This window comes from Podarcis muralis, chromosome 17 (assembly GCF_964188315.1).
Source record: "Podarcis muralis chromosome 17, rPodMur119.hap1.1, whole genome shotgun sequence".
In the NCBI taxonomy this organism is placed as follows: Eukaryota; Metazoa; Chordata; class Lepidosauria; order Squamata; family Lacertidae; genus Podarcis; species Podarcis muralis.
The window spans coordinates 18,456,310-18,480,729 of record NC_135671.1 but is presented as its reverse complement, the minus strand read 5'-3'; the positions used below and the strand labels follow the sequence as shown (position 1 = coordinate 18,480,729).

The 24,420-nt window shown below is 40.6% G+C and overlaps 1 protein-coding gene across 16 annotated transcripts in view; it reads right to left on the bottom strand.

Annotated features, from left to right (window-relative positions):
• NFIB (nuclear factor I B) overlaps positions 1-24,420 on the bottom strand; it is a 298,687-nt gene that overhangs the window by 33,460 nt on the left and 240,807 nt on the right. For 6 of the 16 annotated variants that reach the window (XM_028711819.2, XM_028711817.2, XM_028711825.2 and 3 more), the window contains exons 7-9: positions 19,516-19,644; positions 15,814-15,992; positions 1,680-1,845 (exon numbers count right to left, since the gene is read on the bottom strand). In XM_028711819.2, the coding sequence (XP_028567652.1) occupies positions 1,680-1,845; positions 15,814-15,992; positions 19,516-19,644 (474 nt within the window). The remainder of the gene's footprint in view (positions 1-1,679; positions 1,846-15,813; positions 15,993-19,515; positions 19,645-24,420) is intronic. The other 10 variants (XR_013391119.1, XM_028711827.2, XM_028711826.2 and 7 more) reach the window with 2 other exon arrangements.

Here is a 24,420-nt window from a genome sequence, read left to right as displayed (position 1 = left end):
TTTGGGGTAAAAAAACCTAGTCTTATACACGGAAAAATATGGTAATTCATTAATTAGTAGGTAATTACTTCTGCTTCTGCTAACAGTGCAATCCGATGAAAGTCCACTGAAAAGCCCTGCTGAGTTCAATGGGATTTAATACCAGGTACATTTTATTTTCTATTGAATTTATATACCTCCCTATACCTGGGGGTCTCATGTATACAGGATTATAGACTCCATTATTTTATACTCTGCTCTATCTTGATGTGGTCAGATGAAATGGACATTATACAAAAGGGCAGCAGTCTAGATTTATCTAAGCTAATAGAAATTTTGCTACTGTCCTACCATCGTATGTAGATGGAACCATACGTGTTTAAGTATATGTGGGATATTGACATTTAAGAAATTTTAATTTGAAACCAGTATCTAGGTAAAGAAGTCACTTGTCATTACATGATTGCAACAATACTTTTCAGTTAGTGACAGGGTATGTATGTATGTGTCTGTCTGTGTGGTGTTTTTATTACAGCTGCAATGTTGAATTTCAGACTAACGTGGAGGTTAATGTAGAACCACGATGTGTTAGAACAGTAACATGGAAACTGCCAAGATACACTTTGAGGTAGTGGTGACTTCATGTGACATCCATAATGTAAGCAAATAATGCATGGCTTGGCCTGTGTGCAAAATTCTCATGCCACTAACCACACATTCCTGGCAGACACTGGTGCTAGGAGCATTTCATTCAACAGGGTCAACCTAACTGGCGACCACTTAATTGCAGCAACTGGGTGGCTACCACGGCATATAGAAGAAGTTCCCAGGACTCTCCTTGTGGCTGCTGTATTCCTGAGAAGTGGCTCTAACGGTTGATACACCCTGCATGTCTATGTCTTCAATTCCATTGAAGGCTATAGGATAATTATATGGGCTTGTATTCAACTAAATCATTACACGTGTGGAACTTCTACGCACCTCACTTTCGTGCACGCCCTCCAACATCTGCTCCAGAGGTTTGGGAGAATACCCAGAGCAACTGGAGGAGGTTCTGCATGAGGAGGGGAGGTTCCACTGCACATGTGAAAGTTGTTCCATGTGTGCAATTGTGTAGCTGGATACAACCCACGGTACTCAACATAGCGAATTAGCAAATGCAAAACTTTCAAACTCTCGTTAAATATAGTTAACCCACATAGATTGTTCAGTATCAGCTCTAATGAATTAAAATGCTTAGGTTAATTGAGGATCATGTGTCTGATTAAGTATGTTTTGGATAAAAGCTCACTTGGGAGGAATCAGATGAATCTCTTTTTTTCCTGTCTGTCTCGCTCCCTTTTTGGATTCCAGGTGTTGGCAAATTTAAAAAGCTTCCAATCCGAGTATGCTTCTCAATGTCACGAGAATGTCCATCTTTAAATTAATAATCAAGCTTTCATTCTCTCCTGGCAATTGATGCTCAGATTAATTTGATTTCCTGCCCTGAGATTGTGATTGCCGTGTCACAAATGTCATACAATAACTTGAATTATTATAACTGTACAGAGTAAATGTATTGTCAGTGTCCTTTATTATCAGACTTGGAGCATCTGCCTGGTCAAATAGGAGGAAAAGGCACCTATATTGGCCTTAACTTGAAATGGTTTTGATTGATTTATTTTTGATGGACAGCGTTTGTTTCCTAGAAAAATACTTACTGGTTGCTGTAGGTGAAGATGCCTCACCTTCAGTGGATGTAATGATGGGTTTAGTGTCTGTCATGGTCAGGGTCACAGGCCGCACCGTACTGTGATGGGGAGAGGGTGCCAAAACTGGAGTAAAATGGCCAGGCATTTTCCCTACTACTTGACCACTGTTGTTAGGCTACAAAACAAAACCAGAAGAACGCCTTGTGAAATATACATGTAATGCTCAAGAGAGCGATCTACTTTAGGGTTTTCCAGAACCCCAATGCTGTCGTGTGTCACTTTGATATCTATATCCAGCGCTGAGGGCCTTCTGGTGGTTCCCTCCCTGAGAAAAACTAGGTTACAGGGAATCAGGCAGAGGGCCTTCTCGGTGGTGGCGCCCGCCCTGTGGAACGCCCTCCCATCAGATGTCAAGGAAATAAACAACTATCTGACTTTTAGAAGACATCTGAAGGCAGTCCTGTTTAGGGAAGTTTTCAATGTTTGATTGTGCTTTAAATTCTGTTGGGGTATAAGTAATAGTAATTATTATTATTATTATTATTATCTCTGCAAAGGAAAGAAGATTTAGGGAGCCTATTTACCCTATAAGAAACTCACTAGTGAAGGTCATTATTCTATCTGACTGAAGTGCTACTGATGTTGTTGTTGTTATTATTATTATTATTATTATTATTATTTTAAAAAAAACAGTACAAATTGAGGTCCAGAGGGTGGCAACACAAGAACAGGGCCTTCTCTATCGTGGCTCCCCATTTGTGGAATGCTCTCCCCAGGGATGTTCGCTTGGTCCCTTCATTATATATTTTTGGGCGACAGGTAGAAATGTTCCTCTTTAACCAGAGCTTTGGCTGCTTAATATTCTTCAGCCTTTTAAATGTCTGTGTGGGAAGGGAGGGTTATTGTCCCCCCCCACCATTTTGCTTTACTTATGTACTTGTTTTTATTCTGTATTTTATTCTGTGAACTGCCCTGAAATCTTATGCGGTAGAGCAGTATATGAATCTAAATAAACGAATATTTCCCCCTGTTATACTTCATGCCTGGATAATTCTAAAGGGTTTAAGGAGGCCACACATATTTATTTATTTGTTTGTTTATTTATTTATCTAGCATGGGGTGGTGGGCATCACAAAGAATTCCCTCAATATGTATCTTAGACATTCCCCCAAAAAGTTTCTAACAATGTATTTGAAATTAAACAGTGCAGATTGTGAGTTTAATAATTCCTCACACACTTTTTATTCAGATCACGGCAAGTGATCCTGAGTAAGTATCAAATATTACCTATGTTTAGATATGCAACGGCAATAGTAAAATTCTAGAGGTGCTTCCAGACTCCCACTATTTTGGGGTAGGATTCAGTCAAACGTTGGCAAATTCAGATTGTGCAATTTGGGTTGATTGGGAGGCAATAATTATTGCGCAATAAATCTACTCCCCCCCCAAAAAAAATAAAAAATTAACTGTTTGCAATAAGGGAAGTGGCAGGAAAATGCACTCGAAACTGTGAGATAACATTTGCCTTAACACAACATAATCTAACTTGTCTGTAAACATAACAGAATGAGTGCTCATTAAAGAAACAACTTTCATCTGATCTCCCTGCAAACAAATCAGGATGAATGCTCAATACACAGGTTGTCTAGAAGTGCCCTCTAGATCAACTAAACATAAATTCATTAAGTGGAGAAGGAAACAGGCCTAAAACTAAAATTGGGCTGATAACTAGAGAGTGTTTGGAAGGTGGAAATCTGCATGCTTATTTTGCTATGTAGCAAACAGCCGAAACAATTCAGATATAAAATGAACACACTGCTTCCTCTGCCCTCCAACTTCTTTTCACTTCTCTAGTAATCAGACCAATTTCATAACTGATTGCTTCAGCTATTTGCATCAAAAGGTCACTGAAATATAATTGTAAAATGCCTAAAACCTAGATAGCTCACTGGAAAATGCACTAACTAATCAACTGGCGTTCAGGAAGCAGAAAAGTGGCTAGATCAAGAACTGTATATAATGACTGGACATGACACAGGAACCAGATACGAGCAAACATAATCCTGATGGGAAGAAGTCGCTGCAGAAAACCTAAGCCCATTTCTGCTACCAGCTGGAAGAGAAATCATTTATAAATAAACACATGCACACATATGTGAGTGTGCACATACACAGAATTTCATGCACACAGTTCAGCTGTCTTCTTTTTCTTGGACACAACAACAGACTATTTGCAAGTCACATTTAAGCTTTCTCCACGATAGGAGTAGCCCCACAGTTCATGCTGTTGGCTATAAACATCCAGTTTCTCTTTATTTGCTATGGGTTGCCATCTAAACCTTTCCCCCCAACAAAACACATAGAAAACAAAAACGAATCCAAATTACTTAAGAAGAAGAAGAAGAAGAAGAAGAAGAAGAAGAAGAAGAAGAAGAAGAAGAAGAAGAAGAAATGCATACTAATATCTTCCTGCTAAATTTGCTGAGACAAATACACTATACCCCAGGCCCACCATCTAGGGAGGGCTGGGGGGGCTGAGAGCCCCCCAAAATTATCAAGGAGCGGGCCAAGCCCCCTCAAAATTGCCCGGCAGACATACATGTACACTGCGGGGTGTTCTCACGTCATATGTGCATGGCACAAGCATGTCGTGGGGCATGCTGACATCACATGGCCATGGCCCTCTCAATTGCAGGGGCAAGATGTCACACTTGCCATACCCTTAAATTAGAAAATGCCTTATACTGCGTTGGACCACTGATCTATCTAGCTTAGTACTGGAAAGCAGCAGCTGTCCAGGATTTCAGGCATAAGATATTCCTTGAAGTGACTTCTGCATGAAACACAGATGGCTCTCCCACTGAGCTATGGCCTTCTCCTTAAGTTAATGCATTAGTTAATATAGTCATACCTTGGTTTTCGAACAGCTTAGTTCTCAAACGTTTTGGCTCCTGAATGCCGTAAACCCAGAAGTGACTGTTCCGGTTTGCGAACTATTTTTGGAAGCTGAATGTGTGACGGGGCTCCTGCGGCTTCCAACTGGCTGCAGGAGAGCTTCCTGTAGCCAATCTGAAGCTGCGCTTTGGTTTCCGAATGTTTTCCAAACGGATTCCGTTTGACTTCCAAGTTACGACAATAAAACTATTTGGGTGATTTCTAAGGCTTTAATTAGCTGTTCCCAAATGTTTGGGGCAATCTAAATCTAGGTACTCACAGCGTTTTCTCGTTGATAGTTCCAGAAAATGAAAGCATATGAAAGCATATTAGTATATTCTTACTAATATAACAGTGGATGCTCGGGTTGCGAACATGATCTGTGCGGGTTGCGATTCGGTGCTTCTGCGCATGCGCAAAGCGCGATTTAGGGCTTCTGTGTATGTGCAACCACCAAAACCTGGAAGTAACCCGTTCCAGTACTTCCAGGTTTCAGTGGTCCGTAACCCGAAAAACGCAACCTGAAGCGTCTGTAACCCGAGGTATGACTGTAACAGAAACACAGTGGTAAAAGGAAGTGACTTTAGTGAAAAGTATTAATGACAGTGGGGGCTGAAAAGTACAGCAAAAACAAACCAATCCATATTCACAGATGTGAAGTGCTCGTCTCAAGTTTAAAATAAATAAACAAATCACTTGTATCTTGGAAAAAGCATCAGGAACTGGTGTCCCTTGGGAATAAATTTATCCCAAAGTTGGTGAGCAGCCACCAAGCCACCTGTCTGCACATGTTTGATTTATGAACTTAGCGTCAAAACAGCAACACAAACAGGTTGTGTATTGACTGCAGAGGTTATGATGAGACACAGAAAATTGAACAGTGAGAGGTGCTATGGTATGGAGGCCCCATGCCTCGTTGCAACTGAATATTATTAGAATGAAATCTTGGGTATACGTAGTTTTTAAATTTACAGTATTTGTTACTGAATAAAACAGCAACATGGGATATTTTCAGAGCAACATTGCAAAGCTACAGCAAGCAAAACAGTGATGAAAACAGCATTACTGAAGTGTGTAAGGCAGGCACATCTTCTATTAATTGGGTTAGTCTCACCTTGTCATGATGAGTGGGCTTGCACGTTCCTATGCCCCTTGTGAGTGAAGCCGTTGGGAGTCTCGTACTCCCAGCAGGGTCACCCAAGGTGGTAAGGTCAAAGAGAAGGAGCTAGACAAAGAATGATCCAAGAAGTCCTCAACGGCAGAACAGGCAGAAGATAACAAGAGGTATGTTATAACAGCTGTGAAGGCGGATGAAGGCCACAGCAGATAAGAATCTACCGGTCTCTGGGTGATTTTAATGCAAGAGTTGGGCGAGATTTCAATCCGTGTTCTGGGACTATTGGGAATGAAGGAATTGGCAACAGCAACCAGAATAGAATCTTACTTTTGACTATATGTGCAGCACACAACCTTGTTATTACCAACACACTCTTTCGAGAACAATAAATTAAAAACATCATGGAGGCACCCTTCGGTGAACCACTGGCACCTCTTAGAATATGTAATTGTCCGACCTTAAGACTGCCGTAATGTGCTCCTTACCGAAGCTATGACGAGTGCCGAACAGATCACTGATTAATATGTTCCATAATGGCTATCAAGATTATACCTCAACGCAGGCTTCAAGGAAGGAAACCAAGGCGCAAAATGAACACTCAAGCCCTTCAAGATCCCATTAAGCAGGATTGCTTCCAAATGACTCTTAAGGACCATATGCTTTTGGAGTGCCCTGATAACATCAAGGAACACTGGACCAAGCTAAAAACATCCATTATTGCAGACTCTGAACAAACCATTGGATACAAAACCTAGAAACACCAGGAATGGTTTGATGAGAATGACAGTGAGATTTAACGCATTATTGACAAGAAAAGGAAGGCCTTTCAGATCTGGCAAAGAGTTAGAAACTGCACCACTAAGAAAAAAAACCTATGGCAATGCTAAGACTGAGGTTCAAAGAAGAACCAGAAAACTAAAGAACACCTGGAGGATAAAAAAGCTCAAGAGATCCAGCACTTAGCCGGCACTCATTATGCACAGAGTTTCTTTAAAGCCAAAAAACCCATCTATGGGCCAATAAATCATGACATATGCCCCCTACGCTCAACAGATGGTACCACACTTAAAAGATGAAGAAGCTATTGCATTGCACTGGAGAGAACATTACCAGCATCTCCTTAACCGCAACTCCCCTGTAGCTGCTGAGGTTCTCTCACAAATTCTGCAAAAACAAATTAGAGATGAGCTTGCAGTATCTCCATATCTGGGAGAGTTGTGTACCGCTATTAACCAAATGAAAAACAACAAAGCCAACGATACCTGCCGAAGTCTTCAAAGTGGGCAGAGTTGAACTTACACAACAACTTCACAAGCTGATCAAAAAAATCTGGGAGAGAGAGGAGATCCCAGCAGACTTTAGGGATGCCAAAATTATCAATCTCTTTAAAAAAAAAGGTGATAGAATGGATTATGGAAACAATTGAGGCATCTCTTTATTAGCTGCAGCCAGCAAAATTATTGGAAGGACCTTAGCAAACCGTCTCCTAACAATATCCGAGGCTACTCTTCCTGAATCCCCAAATGGTTTTTGACCTTCTAGGGCAGTGTTTCTCAACCTTGGGTCCCCAGATGTTGTTGGACTACAACTCCCATCACCCCTGAGCTCTGGCCTTGCTAGCTAGGGATGATGGGAGTTGTAGTTCAACAACATCTGGGGACCCAAGCTTGAGAAAGGCTGTTCTAGGGGGACAGTGGACATGATTTTCACTGTTTGACAGCTTCAAGAAAAATGCAGAAAGCAGAACCAAACCCTGTATCATAGCTGTCAACTTTTCCCTTTTCTTGCGAGGAATCCTATTCGGAATAAGGGAATTTACTTTTAAAAAAGGAAAACGTTGACAGCTATGCCCTGTATATGGTGCTTATTGACCTCACTAAGGCCTTCAACACACTAAATCATAATGCCCTGTGGACTGTCCTTTTGAATACTGGCTGCCCAGATAAATTTGTAAACATCCTTTGGCTCCTCCATTATAATATGACAGCAACAATCGCAGATAACAATGGCTCTCAAAGTGAACTATCACAGTGGGATCAGGTGTTAAACATGGTTGTGTTATCACCCCAGTTCTATTATTTTCATTGCCATGGTACTACACTGAGTGCTTGGGGACCAGAACATACGCAGGGAAAGCAAAATGCTTGTTTACAAAGCAATTATACTACCAACCCTTACTGTATGATTGTGAAACATGGACCACTTATAAATGTTATCTCCAACTCCTTGAAAAATTCCATCAACGGTGTCTCCGAAAAATTTTTTAGATCACTTGGGAAGACAGGCGAACTAATCCCAGTGTACTGGAAGAAGCAAAGTTCACCAGTGTCAAAGCAATGATTCTTCAACATCAACTTTGTTGGACTGGTCATGTAGTGCGGATGCCTGATTATCGTCTTCCAAAGCAACTACTCTATTCTGAAAGTGTAATGCTGGTGGTCAACAAAAGAGGTTTAAAGACTCTCTCAAAGCAAATCTATAAAAAAGTAGTATAAACCCCGACAATTGGAAAACACTGGCCTGCGAGCGCTCCAATTGGAGAACAGCCTTTACCAAAGGTGTCATGGGCTTTGAAGACGCTCAAACTCAGGATGAAAAGGAGAAACATGCTAAGAGGAAGGCACATTTGGCAAACCCTCACCATGATCAACTCCCACCCGGAAACCAATGTCCCCACTGTGGAAGGACGTGTGGATCCAGAATTGGCCTCCACAGTCACTTACGGACTCACTGTTAAGACCATGTTCATGGAAGACAATCTTACTTGGCTACGAGTGATTGCCAAAGAAGAAAGTTTGTTCCTCCCTCCACTTTTCAACATCGTGATGTATCACTATATCACAATGTTTGTCTGGTGATACATCACAATGTTGAAAAGCTGGTATTTCCCAGTCTTACTGCTTGAGCCTCCAGAACCCAAAATGATTCTTCCAAGACTGTGGACTTTTTCCTTCAAAGGGAGTGAAACTTTGCTGAGAACAGAATGTTCCACCGCCTCTAATTGTGACTCTAAATTGTGCTATTGATAAAAATATTAATGAGCAATAATTCAAGGCGGTTATAGTTTTAAATGGGGGAATTGCTTGTGCCATTAGCTGGAATGGCTGAGTACCTCCTTTTCTTTACCGTCACAACTGTGTATATACATTTATACATTCTACATACACATTTATGGTACCTATGCTCTGGAAAAGTTTGATAACTGCGATAGAACTCTTTTTCTAATGGCAGCATTGCTATGTGTTCTGTGCATTCACAGAACGTTTTGTAACTCCGAAACATCCACTAGGATTTCCTTTGCAAAACATATTTTTTTAAAAAAAATATATAAAAAGCAAAGAATGTTTCAAGGAACACATGGGTTAACATTGACAGAATCAACTGCTTCCTTAAGCATTCTGTTACCAAAAAGCAAGCTCAAATTAATTAAATAGACACAGCTGGAGGCCCACACTATCTGAAACAATGTATCACCTTTTACTGTTCCCAAATGATTATAGTGAACAGAAATTGAATGGCTCATATGGACCCTGGTCCTTTCCAGGCACATCAAGAAAATTAACCCTCTAAATGGCTGAACCGAACCACTTTTATAGCCTACTACTGATTTGGGAAAGGCAGTATTTGGTCACCCATTTCACAACAGCTGTTGCTTTCAAACAAATAGGATCTGAAACTTCTATACTGCTTGAATACAGTAATTACTGCTTACAATATCTAAGAATTCCAGTGCTTCAAGACATTCAAAATATTTAACACACAGCTCTTTAACTCTGTTAACAAGCTTTGATTCCTATATCATGATTGTAACCTTAAAAAAATTCATATAAAGTTTACTGGGGTCGTCCACTTTGCTACGTGGGACACAAAGCTGCTATCTTGAAACTTACAACATAATAACATGTACTAAAATAATTTCACTAAATTCAAAAAGCACCTCTTACGTAAGGAAGTTGCTACCAGCTCCTAGTACCACTCTCTCTGCCATTCTCTTGGCCTCGGTCTCCCATCTTTAATACAAGAATAATATTGGCCTGCCTTATACAGGATTACTGAGCTAATGATCGTGAAGCACTAATACATACTATTTTGACTCATCAATACAAGCCCACATATATGCCCCCACCCCAAAATACTCATCCTGAAGGCAAAGTGTTCTTTTATTCCCTAAATTCATTTGGCACAGCCTCCCCCCCCCTTTTTTTAAAAAAAAAAAAGAGGGAAAAATGTCATTCTTGGATCTCTGGACTGCTTAAAAGGTGCATTTAACCTTACACTGAGAAACCTGCAGAGAGTTTCCCTTGTGGAAATCCCACCTAGCTCTGCATCTTTAAACTGATTTCACTTAAAATATCCAACTGAATACTGTGATTGTCTCACGACAGTGGTACCTTGGTACTTGAACGGCTTGGCTTCCAAACTCGGAAGTAAGTGTTCCGGTTTGTGAACGTTTTTCAGAAGCTGGACATTTTTTGGAAGCTCCTGCAGCCAATCGGAAGCCGTGCTTTGGTTTTCGAATGGTTTCAGGAGTTGAACGGACTGCCAGAACAGATTAAGTTTGAGAACCAAGGTACCAGTGCAGTGGTAAAGCAATTAGTTTCAAAATTCCTGTGGGCAACGTGATGCACCTTGAATGGTCATCTTAATCTAAATTAGAGTGATACCAAAAAATGTCGAGGAGGGAAAGTTCAATTTTAGGTAAATACTGCTAGGTTCTTTGTTACCTGAAAAATAGTACTATTATCACAATACATCCCTGAAAACCAAGTGGAATGAATATGCTTTGAAGTGGGAAAAGTATAACTGAATTTGAAATTACATTTGTACAGATGTACAGTTTTTATAAGCTATGATAACCAAATTTATTTAAAGAAAAATCTGTGTGTTACATGTAATGAAGTGTAGTCGTCTGGCTGAAAGCATACAATTGCATAGAACAATTCCCTTTGGTTACTGAAACGTCCTATGTGGTTTTTCTTTTCTTTTTGAACAAAGAAAAAAGAATTCTTTCAATTCTACAGCCTACAGATCGAACTCCTAGCATCATTGTGTGCCGAAGGACTTTACATGCTGATGCCAATCTTGCAGAATATAACTCCAATGCACTCAGAAATATAATTAAAAGACAAAGCTGTTTGATATAAGGGTGGGCAGAAAGCTGATTGGAATCTACTGGTAGATCAACAGCAATTTCTGCCGCCCAGTTGAACTACTGCAATGGCAAGTGACACCCTTAACGTAAATCAGAATGCTGAAATTAAGAAAATTTGGGAGTAACCAGTAATGGATTTATGTGTGAAAGTACTGTTTGCGCAACTCAAATCTGATCTTCTCAGACCAGCAGCTGCTCAGAGGCACCACTGAAAAAAGAAAATTCTAAGTATATTTCTTTTGTGGGTAAATCTCAGGGAATAAGTAAAACACAAAACAAATCTCACAAGCCTGAAGTCTGTCCTTCCCAATGTTTCATCCAGCCACCAAATTTATCAAAATTCAGAAAAAAATATCAAAGGTAACAGTGTAGAATTCATCAACAGTCTGAGATTCAGTAGAGTAAGTATGCCTTTCCTCTGTGCAAAACCATCTTGTTGGATCCAAACACTCAATTGCATGAGCAATTTCTTTTTCATGAACAGACACTCCGTCCGTCGATGGATAGAATGTCCAGCCCAACACTTGCCAATGAATTTGGCTCATGTTTTCAAGAGGACAATGGTATTAAAATGGGATAGATTTCTTCTCCTTTTATGCTTACCCAACTGGTTAGTGGGCACGTGCTACCACTGGGCTGTAGTTTTCAAGCAACCGTTACCCAAATCTGGGGCATAGTGTGTGAGGGGGACTGCCAGGGCGATGGCCCCGGGGCCATTTATCTGGGGGGCGCTGGCAGAGCGGCATGAGGAGGACGCAACAGGTATGTGCCCTTATGCCAGCCTTGCAAAGCGGAACGGGCTGGTGTTGTGGCGAGGACTGGGCTGGCATACCTGGCATGCAGGTACCCACCTTGGGAGCCATGAAGACACACTCTGTTGCTGCCCCAAATCCCAAATCAAAGACAACAGCTTGATAACCAGTGTTGTAATGAGTTAGTAAGTGTATATAGAATTTGCTGCGGTTGAACAGATGTGATATTTTAAACTGTGAGATCCAGGTGGGAACAACAATGCTTCTATCATCTAAAGCAAATGGTTCAACAATGGTGGGGAATTGCTCGGGTAACAGCTAGGCCAATATACTACTATATTTTGAAAAGGTCTATAGGCTCCTTATACTGATGTGGTCAGCAGGCAGGGGCAGAGGAAGGGGGTTGTGGTGGGGTGGGCCGCCCCGGGTGTCACCACTGAGGGGGGTGACAAAATGCCGGGTGGCACTCATCGCGGGGTCTGCAGCGTGCACAAACCATGCATCTCTCCTGGGACTGACGTGGTGGCTTGGGTTCCCACAGGCTCCGCGCTGCCCCAAACGGTCCGCCTGCCGCCTGCCCCTCAGCTGTGGGGTGGCTGAGTGGGAGGAGACAGGCAGACTCCTTGGAGGCCCCGCGAAGCGTCCTGCCCTGGCTGGCCCCACCCTGCGGGTGGCTGGCCCTGCCCCTGGGTGCAGGGCACGTGAGCCACCCCAGGCGCCCGATCGGCTTGTTCTGTCGCTGTCATCAGGGGAGCACTTTTAACTGGTATAGTGATTAAAACTGGATAGCTATTAAAAATTACAGTGAAACATTTGCTTTGGAGACCTTTTCAGGCATTACAGTGGTACCTCCAGTTAAGAACTTAATTCATTCTGGAGGTCTGTTCTTAACCTGAAACCGTTCTTAACCTGAAGCACCACTTTAGCTAATGGGGACTCCTGCTGCTGCCGTGCCACCGTAGCACGATTTCTGTTCTCATCCTGAAGCAAAGTTCTTAACCTGAAGCACTATTTCTGGGTTAGCGGAGTATGTAACCTGAAGTGTCTATAACCTGAAGTGTCTGTAACCCTAGGTACCATTGTACTGGCAATGTCACATCACCACAACGTTTTCACAACCGCACTGCACAGAGCGCTTACAACTGCAAGGGATGTGCTAGAATCTAGCAGCTAGGTGGACAATGGACTGTATTGGAAGACCCGAGTAACAGGTAAATGTGAAACTCTTGCATATATTGGAGGGGGTGGAATCTAGATTACATGCAACCAATGAGCAAGAACTAAGCAGTTATTGAACAAAAAATTGTAATAGAGAAAAGATACTAACATTCCAATAAAGTATCAATGGGCCAGTTTGCTTGACATTCACAATGGCTAGTTTTGCCCTTGCCATCTTATTCTAATGTGTCTTTATAATGAAAACTTTTTTGAAAAACTTGAAAGCAGGGGATCTTGATATTATACAGGAAGAAAGCTGCCGCTCTCCAAAGTAAATTCTGTTTTAAGTTATTAGTAAATCATTATTTTAATTTGAGATGCTTCCTCTCAAGAAACAATGGTGCTTGAGCGTTATCCCCTTAATTATATATGTTTCCCAGTATTAAAGAGGGATCAGCTGCTGTCAGCAGAACATCAAAAGGGTATGAAATCAATTATAAAGTTGAAAGTTTTCTTGAAAATCTTAAGTATTATCAATTTACTAATATGTGATAGGTTTAAAAGATTATCTACAAAACTGAAATGTAAGTAAAGCAATCACTAAATAGTTGAAAAATGTACAACACTGAAAGACCAATTTTAATTTGCATATTTTTGCTTAATAATGTCTAATTGAGACATGAGTTTGGAAAACAACAACAATAGAACTCTTAGATTTTCCACACTGAATTAACGTTATGGATTTCTAACGGATGCCTTAATTAGATTTTATTATTCATGGAAACTTTACACAAAATAAAATCAGTTTCTACTGTCCCAATTCCGTTTCAGTCTAAGCAAAAAAATAGGTGGGTGTATATGAATGAGACTGCGGGAGATTTAATCCAGACACTGACATCAATTTGTAACTAAAATGTGACATTCAGCATTTAGAATTAGGATTAATACTCTAAGGGAAAAAACTCTCTGCATTGTTTGGGCTGTAACACAATCCACACAATTGAAAGTAAGTTCCAAAGGAATTTGAGACTTAATTCCAAGTATATTTAGGATCAGGCTATTAATACTTTTTACTTGCATGTAAGAGCGTACATTTACTGTGGGATGGGATGAGAATGTTCCATCATTGAAGTCCAATAGCTACAATGGCTTTTGGAACTGTCCAAAGGAAGCAAGTTTTCAATGAATACAGAAAAGTTTCTTTCTTTCTCAAATTCTATTGCTATAGCATACAAATCACATGCTCTGTCTTTTCACATCTGCAAGTAACAGATTTACAATCAAAACAGTAAATAGGCATTTCTGCTATTATATCCTAGGTCTATTGCCAAAAGTGGTGCTGGGGTATTGCTGTTGAACTTTGGCAGGTCTGTTGCACAGAGTTCCATCTTATCTGTAAGCTGAATAATGTCTATATTAAACTTATGGGATAAGGTATCATCAATATGTGGTTCATACTCATTTCTGCTTCTTTTTCAGACAACCCAGGTGTAATGGTTAAATCCTTGAGCACCAGTCTGAATTCAAGAATGGATAGCATGAGAATGAATAAACTAAAACTCAGTTCTGGCAAGACAGCGTTAGTCATTCCTGAAGGCTGAAAAGCACAGGGAATAGTGAATCTGCCTGCTACAGTAGAACTGAAACTCAAGGATAGTATTTTAGGATACTTCTAAGAATTCACTAGTGCGTTCTGAGTGCTAGCTGCAGTTTGGCAAAGCTCTCTTCCTGGGGAAACACTTCCAACTACAGTAATCTTTAGGAGAGCAGCCATAATATTTTTATTCTGCCAGGCTGTCAAGCTGTTCGTTCCCCCCGGCCGGTACTTATGTTATGCTGCCTTGAATTAAATGTAATATCTAGGTTCTTGTTTTATCAATTGTATCTCTCTAACTTTTCTTGTACGCATCTTTTGGAACCGCAAAGTGGCTTACGAACTGAAGTGCTTAAAACAGAATTAACACAATTTCAAACTATAAAGGAAAGAGGAAATTAAAATGCATTTTCATGTGCTTTACTATCCATTATGGAGAATATCTGTTTGCAATTCACCTAAAATACACCCAATGTGAACTATGGGATTTGACAGGAGCACTGAGGAAAAGACAGTGAAACCAGAAACTGAACTTTGTAATAACACACACTGCAGATATTTCAGTCCGACTAGATTGCATATGACATGTTCTGATGCTGTTGCGCACAGCTGTACACAAGTCTGTTACAAATGACTTCACTGCTGCTTTGGAAACACATGTGAACTGCTGCACATTTATTTGCAACTTTTTTATATAAATAACAACAACTAGAAATGTAGTCTTCCATTTTTGTGCAATGCTTCTTAACTTAACTTCCCCACCACCACTAGTTCAAAGATTTGCCGAATGCATGCAAATCACTGCAAAGCTGCATGCAATTCAAGAGGATTTTATCTAACACTAGCTAGTCTATAAATAGGATTGCCTGCTCTCTCTAGTGGGGTTTACATTAGCACATTCCTTGTTTCTCCCTGAAGCAAGCACTTCATCCCTATGTTTCACCCACATTAACTGCCATAAACGGTTGCAACTTAAACACAAAGTCAGAACGCTCTACCAGCCACAGGCTTGAAAACCTTGTATACAACCAAAGCTCACATAGTCAACTACGGACGAGGTACACAAATGTTTCCCTTGTCGTTTCCCCACAGTTATCATTTCACAAGACTAAAACCATGGCATAATTCTGAGTTCAGAACTCCTGGGGTGGGGTGGGGGGGGAAACAAATGTAGGACTATCCTGTATTCGTCATTCAAATATAATAATTTGTGATCCACAAAAGCAAGAGTGGTTGGAATTGGACTACAAGTGATCGTTCCACTTTTATCCATCCATAGTTAATTTTAAAAGGATGCTGAACTAATTATGCTGCAAGACTCAGCTTGTAGACCACAGGTGCAACAATCAGATCTAAAAAAGAACTTTCATAGAACACATTCCTCCTAAGATTACTCACAGATTTATTTTTGTGTGTGTGTGCACGCGCTACAGTACCTGGCTGGTTTGTGGACTGGACGGGTCATAAGAGTAATTCTTCAGAGTATCCTGAGGATTCAGGTGAGGAGGATACCGGATTGTTGGGTGAGAGAAGTAGCTAGATGGCGCAGGAGGAAGAATAGCTTGTGGTGGAAATGGCAATGGTGAAGGTGGAGGAGGAGTTCTAGTTGAGATGACTAGAAGAGATAAGAAAAATAGAATTTGTTAAGGACCTTTCGTTATGGTAAAACTTTGCACCCATGACATGGCAAGAGAAACGCATATCAGACAAATAATAATAATGATTTATTTTCTTGCTTTCTTCACAGGTTTCATCTGCAACATCTTAAAATCACCATTACCATCATCATCATCATCATCATTCTTTATTAAATTTCTATACCACCTTTCATCTAAGGATCATGGTGTGGTTTACAATATAAAAACACAAAAATACATACCACAGTAACTAACAACCGCTCACACAGTTTAAAAGGCTGCAGATTGCTTAATTAGCCAAAGGTCTGGGAGAAGAGGAATGTTTTTGGTGCCAAAGCTATGTAATGAAGGCGCCAAGCAATCCACAAATGAGGAGGCACTGCAGAAAAGGCTTGTTCTCATGTTGCTCAAAAACATTTGATCGCAACATCTTGTTTTCTTGAAATCAAGTGTTCTATAAATTTTGTTAATTAAATATACCATTGCTGTTTTCTAAAGGCATAAAAGGCCAAATAATCACATTTCACATACTTTATTCAAACTTTTCTTTAAATATAGAAATTATTGCCCTACGGAAAACGTATTTTAGTTATCAATATGGCCCAAAATAATTTTCTGTGTAGGGGAAACAAAGAGTTGTAAGAGTTAGCAAATGATTCCACAATGCTTTGTGCTACGCCCCTGCTAATGTATCGTATTGACCCAAATATAAGCTGCACCCACAAAGTTCGGCGGCTTGGGGTAGGTTTGGGAGCCTGGGGCGCCATTGCCCCACGCTCCCAGGCTGCTTTCTGGAGGGGAGCCATGTTGCTTTGCCGGTGGTCTCCCCCCCTTCCCCCTTCTCTCATCTGATGTAGGGGAGGCTTCGAGTGGTGGGCAGCCTGCGCACTGTTGCTATGCGCTCCTGGGCTGCTTCCTGAGGGGGGGAGCCGTGCCATTTTGCCGGCGGCATAAGGTCGCAAATATAAGCCGCACTTTAACTTTTCACAATCAGAATTTGGGGGGAAATGTGTGGCTTATATTCAGGCCAATACGGTATGTTGGGGGTAGGGGAAGGATTGCTAAACAACAACACTATGAATAATTAGCTGCCCATTGTGAAAATACTAATGAATATTCAACTTCGAGCCGAGGAAAATACCTTGCCCAATGACAATATCTGTACTGGGCAAAAATAGTATTGTATATTATACATAATTTTTTCCTTGAATTCTCCTGCACCCTACAAATTTCTCTATCAAGAGTGTATGGAATGTCTAAAACACTGTAATGCATAATATTTGGTTACTATAGAGTTGTTGCACCGGGCATGGAAATTATGTCACTACGTGTACACAACAATCACATACTATTTATATAAGGGGATAATGTGTGAAGGATAGCTCAGCTGGTCAAGCATGAGACTCTTAATCTCAGGATCACAGTTTGGGCTAAAAGATTGCAAGGGGATTGGACTAGACTACCCTTGTGGAATGATACACAAAAGGGAGAAAGTGGTCCATGGTATCTATAGATTTTCAAAGCACATCACTGCATCAAAACTCCAGCAGCTAATGAGATATTAAGTGCTTTGCTTTAAAACTTCATGATGATGCTCTCCTAAGTGCAACAATCCGTCTTCAGCATTTCAGCTAAAGACAAAGTTGATACTAATGCTGTGTACACATTACTGCTTACACTGGCTCCAGCACACCTCCCACCTCTGGTCTTCGAAGTCAAGTGCGCATGCTGTTGCCCACAATGCAGATGTATTTCCTGGAAAATACTCCTGGTCAATGTTCTGTGCCTCATACTAGCTTCCATCCAATTGGAAAACAGAAGCTGCAGTTAGGCTGAGGTGTGTGCATTTCAGGAAGCTGTGGCACATGCGCTGATGACAACGCATGTGCAGATGTCAGCTTTAGTGAATTGGCACCCTGCTCCCTTTGTAGTGTGAACAGCAGCATAAATAAGAGGCTTTAAACATGGGTCAGAGGGGACACCTTGCTGTGTACATAGCCTAAGACCCTGTAAGTTATATGGCAGAGTCAGTTTTAAAATACTAAAGATTTTTTAAACTATCAATTATGCTTGTTTCGTAGCACACAGGGAGAAAGCTTGAAAGCAATTTCAAGGAGATGCTTTCAATTTTTTTTTTAAAAAAAAACATACAAATGTGAAGTGCTGCAAGACATTCTGAAGGATCTTGTTTGGTGTTTCCTTGAGCAGTTTTGTTTCCTTGGCACTTATTTTCTTTGATGGGTCATATGGCTGTTCCACAAATACACATTTCCTCTATAAGTGTCCTTTTCTCTCCTCTGCTTATGCTAATTTCCCCAACCTCTTTCCTCTAGATCCCATTCATTATTTTCTCAGTGCAGTTATTAGGGGTATTATGTGCCCGAAGGAGAAGATTCAGATGGTTGTTAGGTCCTTCTGGGATCTCTCTTAGTAAAGAAGGCGGCAGTTAAATATGCAACGCTAAGGGATAGTTGTTTAAGCAAAAAATAATAATAATCCTTTCATGTTTTGAGTTTAGATCAGTAGCAAGGAAACAGAGAGGAACTATTTTGCTATCAACTGAGGAAATCTGTGTTGGAGAGAAATCATTTTCCTATTTATAGTTCACCCTTTCAGAACACCCTTTTTTAAGCCTTTGAAATAAACCTGTTCAAATTGCATGCTATGTCTTTGGCTGCAATCCTACACACATTTACATGGGTGGGCAAAATGAGACTTATTTCCAAGAAAATATGCAAGAGATTGTGCTATTAATTTAATATTGCACCTATGGAATGTATTCTACGGCTTACTAATGGAAAGACCCTTGGAAAAGGAAAGATTAAATTCAGGAAGTTATCAATACTATAAGCCTTTGCGATTCATAACCTAAGCATTCCCTTATTTTTATTCTGAACTGCGTGTCTTTTAGTCCTTATCTGTTTTAATTATCAGTTCTTATTCATCAATTATCTGTGTTTAATCTCGTACTCTATTCACATGTTTTATCCTGTGCTTGTTTCTTTGTTCTTATTTGCTTTAACAATTGCCTGTTTAAATCCTAACTGCTATTTTACTCATATGAACTTATTTTCAAGGAAATAATTTTACTCAAGTTCTGCATGTAAATCTCTTTATCACTAGAATCTCATTATGATAATTAATTTCAACACGGGAGGAACAATATCTAACAGGTAACATAGAATTACAGATTCACATCCATTTTGAGATTATTTGTCATCCCAGGAAACTATAGCATATAGCAGTGAATAAACTTCTGTGACATATAATATAGATATGTTGGGGTGGGGTGGGATTGTAAAAGTCTGTCCCCCACCCCCCACCCCTGGTTTCAAGAGATTTATTCTAGCTAAAGCACACTGAAATTCTCAGGATCTCTCCCTTCATGTAACTTTGTGCTGAATGTTAAATTGAGCATTAAGTCAATAAAAGGGGTGTTATTGTGGCTGGGGAAAGACTAGCTCGGGGTTCAGAGTTTTTCCATCCCTCTTGCATCCTCACCACTGTGTGTAACTCCCGGGATCCCTGGATGGTGATGCTGGAAAGTGGTCAGTCTTGGTGAAGAATCCTGGGGAGATGTAGTGCTAAACAAAGGCTTTTCGGGTTTCTTCATTGTAGGAGAAGACATATCTGCAGTGACGACACGACATAATAGATATGTTAGCCCAGAGATCACATAGCACCATTCTTATTTATCAGTCACCCGGCACACGAAGGGACATTTAAAAATAAAAAGAATACAGCATCGTATAAGATAAAAAGAGAAGAACATTGCATTATATTAAAAGCTGTAGAGTGACCTAAATAAAACCTAATGAAACAGCAGTAAAAACTTCAGCAATGAAAATGTACCATTAGTGGGCAGAAAAATAATCTTAATTCATCAAACGTCTGAGAAAAGTGTTAAGTTTTTGCCTGGAACAAATGCAGTGTTAATGATGGCACCTCAAGTGGTTCTACTCCACTGCCAAAGCCCAGACCCCCAGCAAATTTCAGTCTGGTTTGCAATAGGATGAATCCACTGACTGCCCCTTTCCTAAAATTAACCTTGTGGGGTCTCTCTCTCTCTCTCTCTCTCTCTCTCTCTCTGTGTGTGTGTGTGTGTGTGTTGAGGGGGGACTTGTGGCAACATTAAGCTTCACTCTTAAGCCATCCATTGCCGCTGTGGCCCTGAAAACCAAAATTTTCAGTTTATCCTTGTTCAGTATACCCAAACAGGAAGAATGGATAGCACCACACCCAAGATTCCTGGCAGTAACAGAAGTTTCTAAGTATGCTCAGAATCCTTCATTGTCGCTGGAAACACTTCAGTCTTAAAAAATGATCCTGCAATCACTCACTGCCTCTGTAAACTGAGCAGATTTTGGGGGAGAAGGCAGACTGATTATGGAGAACTCGGGGGCTGGGGGGCTGGCAGAAAGCTGCCAAAGACTCAAGCGTCTTTTCCAGTTCTCTCTGAGGGCGCTTCCAGAATGTTGAACTTTGGCGTGAATCTTTCACACAATTGGGTAGATGCCAACACATGGCATTTGCAGAATAAGAGTGCACCTTCATAGCCCACAGCAAAGATAAGTGGTGTGTTCATTGAGATAAAGCAACTTCCAGCACAATCCAGACTTTTTGTGGTAAGGAAAGTAGAGCATAACAACCACTCAACAACAACAGCGTATAACCTCCACAATTTTGCAAAAACGAATCCGAACGCCTGCTCAATATACGATTCATCTGGAAGTGACCTCAGAAAACTCTTGGAAAGACTCCAAGAATTTTCTGAGAAATCTTAGAAATGTGAAGCAAATGAGCAGGAAGCAAGCTGGAGGAACCCTTCCCATGATTAGTTTTCAGAGACCGCCTACCCATCCACTTGCTGGGAGTAGACAGAGAAGTAGACACACAAATGTTTTTGAGTGTAGTTTGAAGTGTGTCTCCAATATTATTCCAGAAAAAACACCTGCACATATCAAAAGATATAGAGGAAAACCTCTATAAAAAGCCATTTTACAAACTAAGTATTAATTTGCCTTGTGTAAATTTTAAGGAGTTGTGGATTAAGAGAACATGGGGCTCTTTCTCAGCCTAGCTGACTTCTCCAAGCTGATGTGAGCATAATGGCACTGAAATACTAGGAAGACTGAGACAAAATACTGAAAAAATGAATATTCATTGTAATGTATAACTGAAATCAGTATCTAATAACATAAACTTGCATCTACAAGAGATGTAAATAGCAGCACCCTTCTTCTTTGGTTAGCACCTTTTCGTTTTGCTAGACAACAACATCCTTTCTACTCCAGCACAAAAGCCATTATAAACATTCGCTTCATAAAATTTAATAAATATTTGCTTTTGGCAAGGTGACTCTTTCATACTTATATAATCTCAGCGCTAAGAAGACATTCCGTTAAAATGGTCTGCGAGGGGGTGATGCAAGCTCCACACCCAACTTGAGGGCAAAAAGCACTAAAATGGTAACCTCCCTAGATTACTGTAAATCTTGCATTTTGCATGTACTCTACCTGGCGCTGCCCTCGCTGATGACCCAGAAGCTGTAGTTACGGCAAAATACGGTGGCCAGGTTAGCGAGTTAGCCAGCTGGAATTGTATTACTGCAATTCCATGGGATTTGCAATGGACTTCCAAGCCCAATTCAACACGCTGATGTTATTCAGAACGTAAGAAGAGCCTGCTGGATTGGGTCAATCTGGTTCAACATCCTTTTCTCTCAGTGGCCAACCAGATGTTGTTTATACTGTTGACGTATGAAGCTCTATGCAACCTGAGACCCAGATATCTGACGGAAAACCTGCCCAGCTGTTAAGTTCTGAAGGATGTCCCAAATCCAAATATAGACCATTAGGAGAACAGGTTTTCTTAGTGCCTTAAATGTGGAATGCCCTCCTCACTGAAGATTGAGACACCTACAATGTTATTCTTTCCATGGGCTCAATACTTATTCTTTTCACCAAGTCCTTAAGTACTGAGATATTACACAACCACCCGCAGCATTTGTTCAATTTACAATTTTTATTTCAGCACTGGTTTTATCAACTAATGTTCTGTAAATGACATTTCTTGCAGTATCTTTTTAATGCTCTGTTAAAATATAACAATCCATTCTTCTACATCTTCGGTTTAATATATATATATATATATATATATATATATATTGATAATACGGAGTAACTGAAAAAGAATACACAACAGGACTGTGTCAAGAAGACTAGAGAATGGGAACCACATATATATCTCCTTCATTTGGGGTGGTGGAGAGATAAACAATTAATGCTTCTCTGCAGGATTTTAAGTGCTGGCATCTCTAGCTGACACCAGTTAGAAATGAACATTATGCTAATACAACACAAGATCATAACATCCATACACGTCTCTGAATAAAACTGGTGTGAGTTGGTGGTGGAATTAAACGGAGGTATGGCTAGATTAAAAGCTTGGAAGTTATTCTTGCATAATACTATAAAGGTAAGGAATATGCATGTCTGGACCGCGTTATGTTATAAATTTAAAACACTAGCACATCAAAGAGATAAAGGCTTATGCAAATTTGGGGGGGGGGGGGAGAACGTTAGATCAACTCATCTCCCAACAAGGTAATTCTATCTACAAAGGAAGGCAAGAGAGAGAGTTGCTGTGAAGCATAATGTATGTAGCCAGCTCAACGGCAGCTTGCACAAATGGCGCTCCAGATGTATATCTGCTCAAGTCAGCCCAAGGCAACTATTTTGATCAATTCTAATGTGATAAAATGCTGCGGGGAAGGAGTGCAGAAATGTGTTTACGTCAGACTTTAATTAAACTGTTGTTTGCTTCCAAAGAACCTTAGGAAACACTAATGAGACATGAGTTTCAGCAATTTCCTCATCAAAAGCACAGACCCTCTGCCTCTGCACGGAGCTGTCTGCCATCCCAGGAGCTCCCTCGATAAATGTCACATGGCGCCCCAATCAGTGAGCCACCTGTTAATGGAACATTCCTGGAGTCAACTTGTGAGAGAGGCAGAGTTCAAGGATCCACCTGCCTGCATTGGACACCTGCTCGGCTTTCACAGGCAGTAACACAACATGTTCACTTTCCCATGAATCTACAGGAGGAGAGCCACCAAGGAATAGGGGCACAGGCGCAGAATAAATAGTTTTGCATCTACTGCAGCCAGCCCGGTTTAATTCCCAAATCCACCTCCATTTAGTCGCAGCTTCAAGCTACTTAATTAAATGAAATCTTTCTCTGCAAGGAGCACTATATTGACGCTAAAGAACAATAAGCAGAAGGACTATAGTTAGGAGTTATTCCACAAACATTTGTGCAAGAGTTCAAAGTGCTGTAATAGGCACGCCCTATCACGGTTCTTCTGCTTCCTCTTGCATAAAAGGATGTGCATGGTCTTATGCAATCAGAACATCATCTATCGATTTATTTTCACTTTTTTGTGCAATTCTCAAGTAGTGCAAAAGTAATACTTAAAAACAACAACACGTGTTACACCTTCTGCAAATGGGCCCAACTATTTCAGGCAATGCCAGCCTAACTGAAATATTTATTCCTTTTCAGTCTTCCCTAATTTAAGCAGGAAGGGAGCGATCATTTTTACACCTAAGAAAACTCTTTAAAGGGGGGGGGAGCAGATTAGTATCTGACTCTAAATACATAAAAAACAACCCCTCGCTGACTTAAAACTCTTAAACTTAAAACTTAAAAGCACAGGTTTTTACAAATTGGGTTGTATTTTAGCATTTTCAGGTGCTGGATAAAGCACTGGTGAGTTGCCAGCAGATTAATTTCCCTAATTATGAACAGTAAAAGACGTCATCTTCATATATGTCTAGGAAAGAGATGGACTAACCTACTTTGATGTAAGTTTGTTAGTACATAGTACAGAGCTTATACATGGGCAGGAAAGTTACTGGCAGACAGGTTTGGATTCAAATTTGTCCCTTAATTCCCTCCTCACTCCCCGCATATAAGCTGCACTTGGAGAAACAATCATGATGCAGGCAAAGCTGACCTCAATAACCATCCACTAAAAAGGAGCATTATGAATCCATTGCCAAAGTATGGTAAAAGGTAAAGGACCCCTGGACGGTTAAGTCCAGTTAAAGACTACTGCAGGGTTGTGGCACTCATCTTGTTTTCAAGCCCAGGGAGCGGGCGTTTGTCCACAGACAGCTTTCCAGGTCATGTGGCCAGCATGACTAAACCACTTCTGGCGCAACAGAACACCGTGATGGAAGCCAGAGTGCATGGAAATACCGTTTACCTTCCCGCCACAGCGGTACCTATTTATCTACTTGCACTGGTGTGCTTTCGAACTGCTAGGTTGGCAGGAACTGGGGCAGAGCAACGGGAGCTCACCACGTCATGGGGATTCGAACTGCCGACCTTCCAATGAGCAAG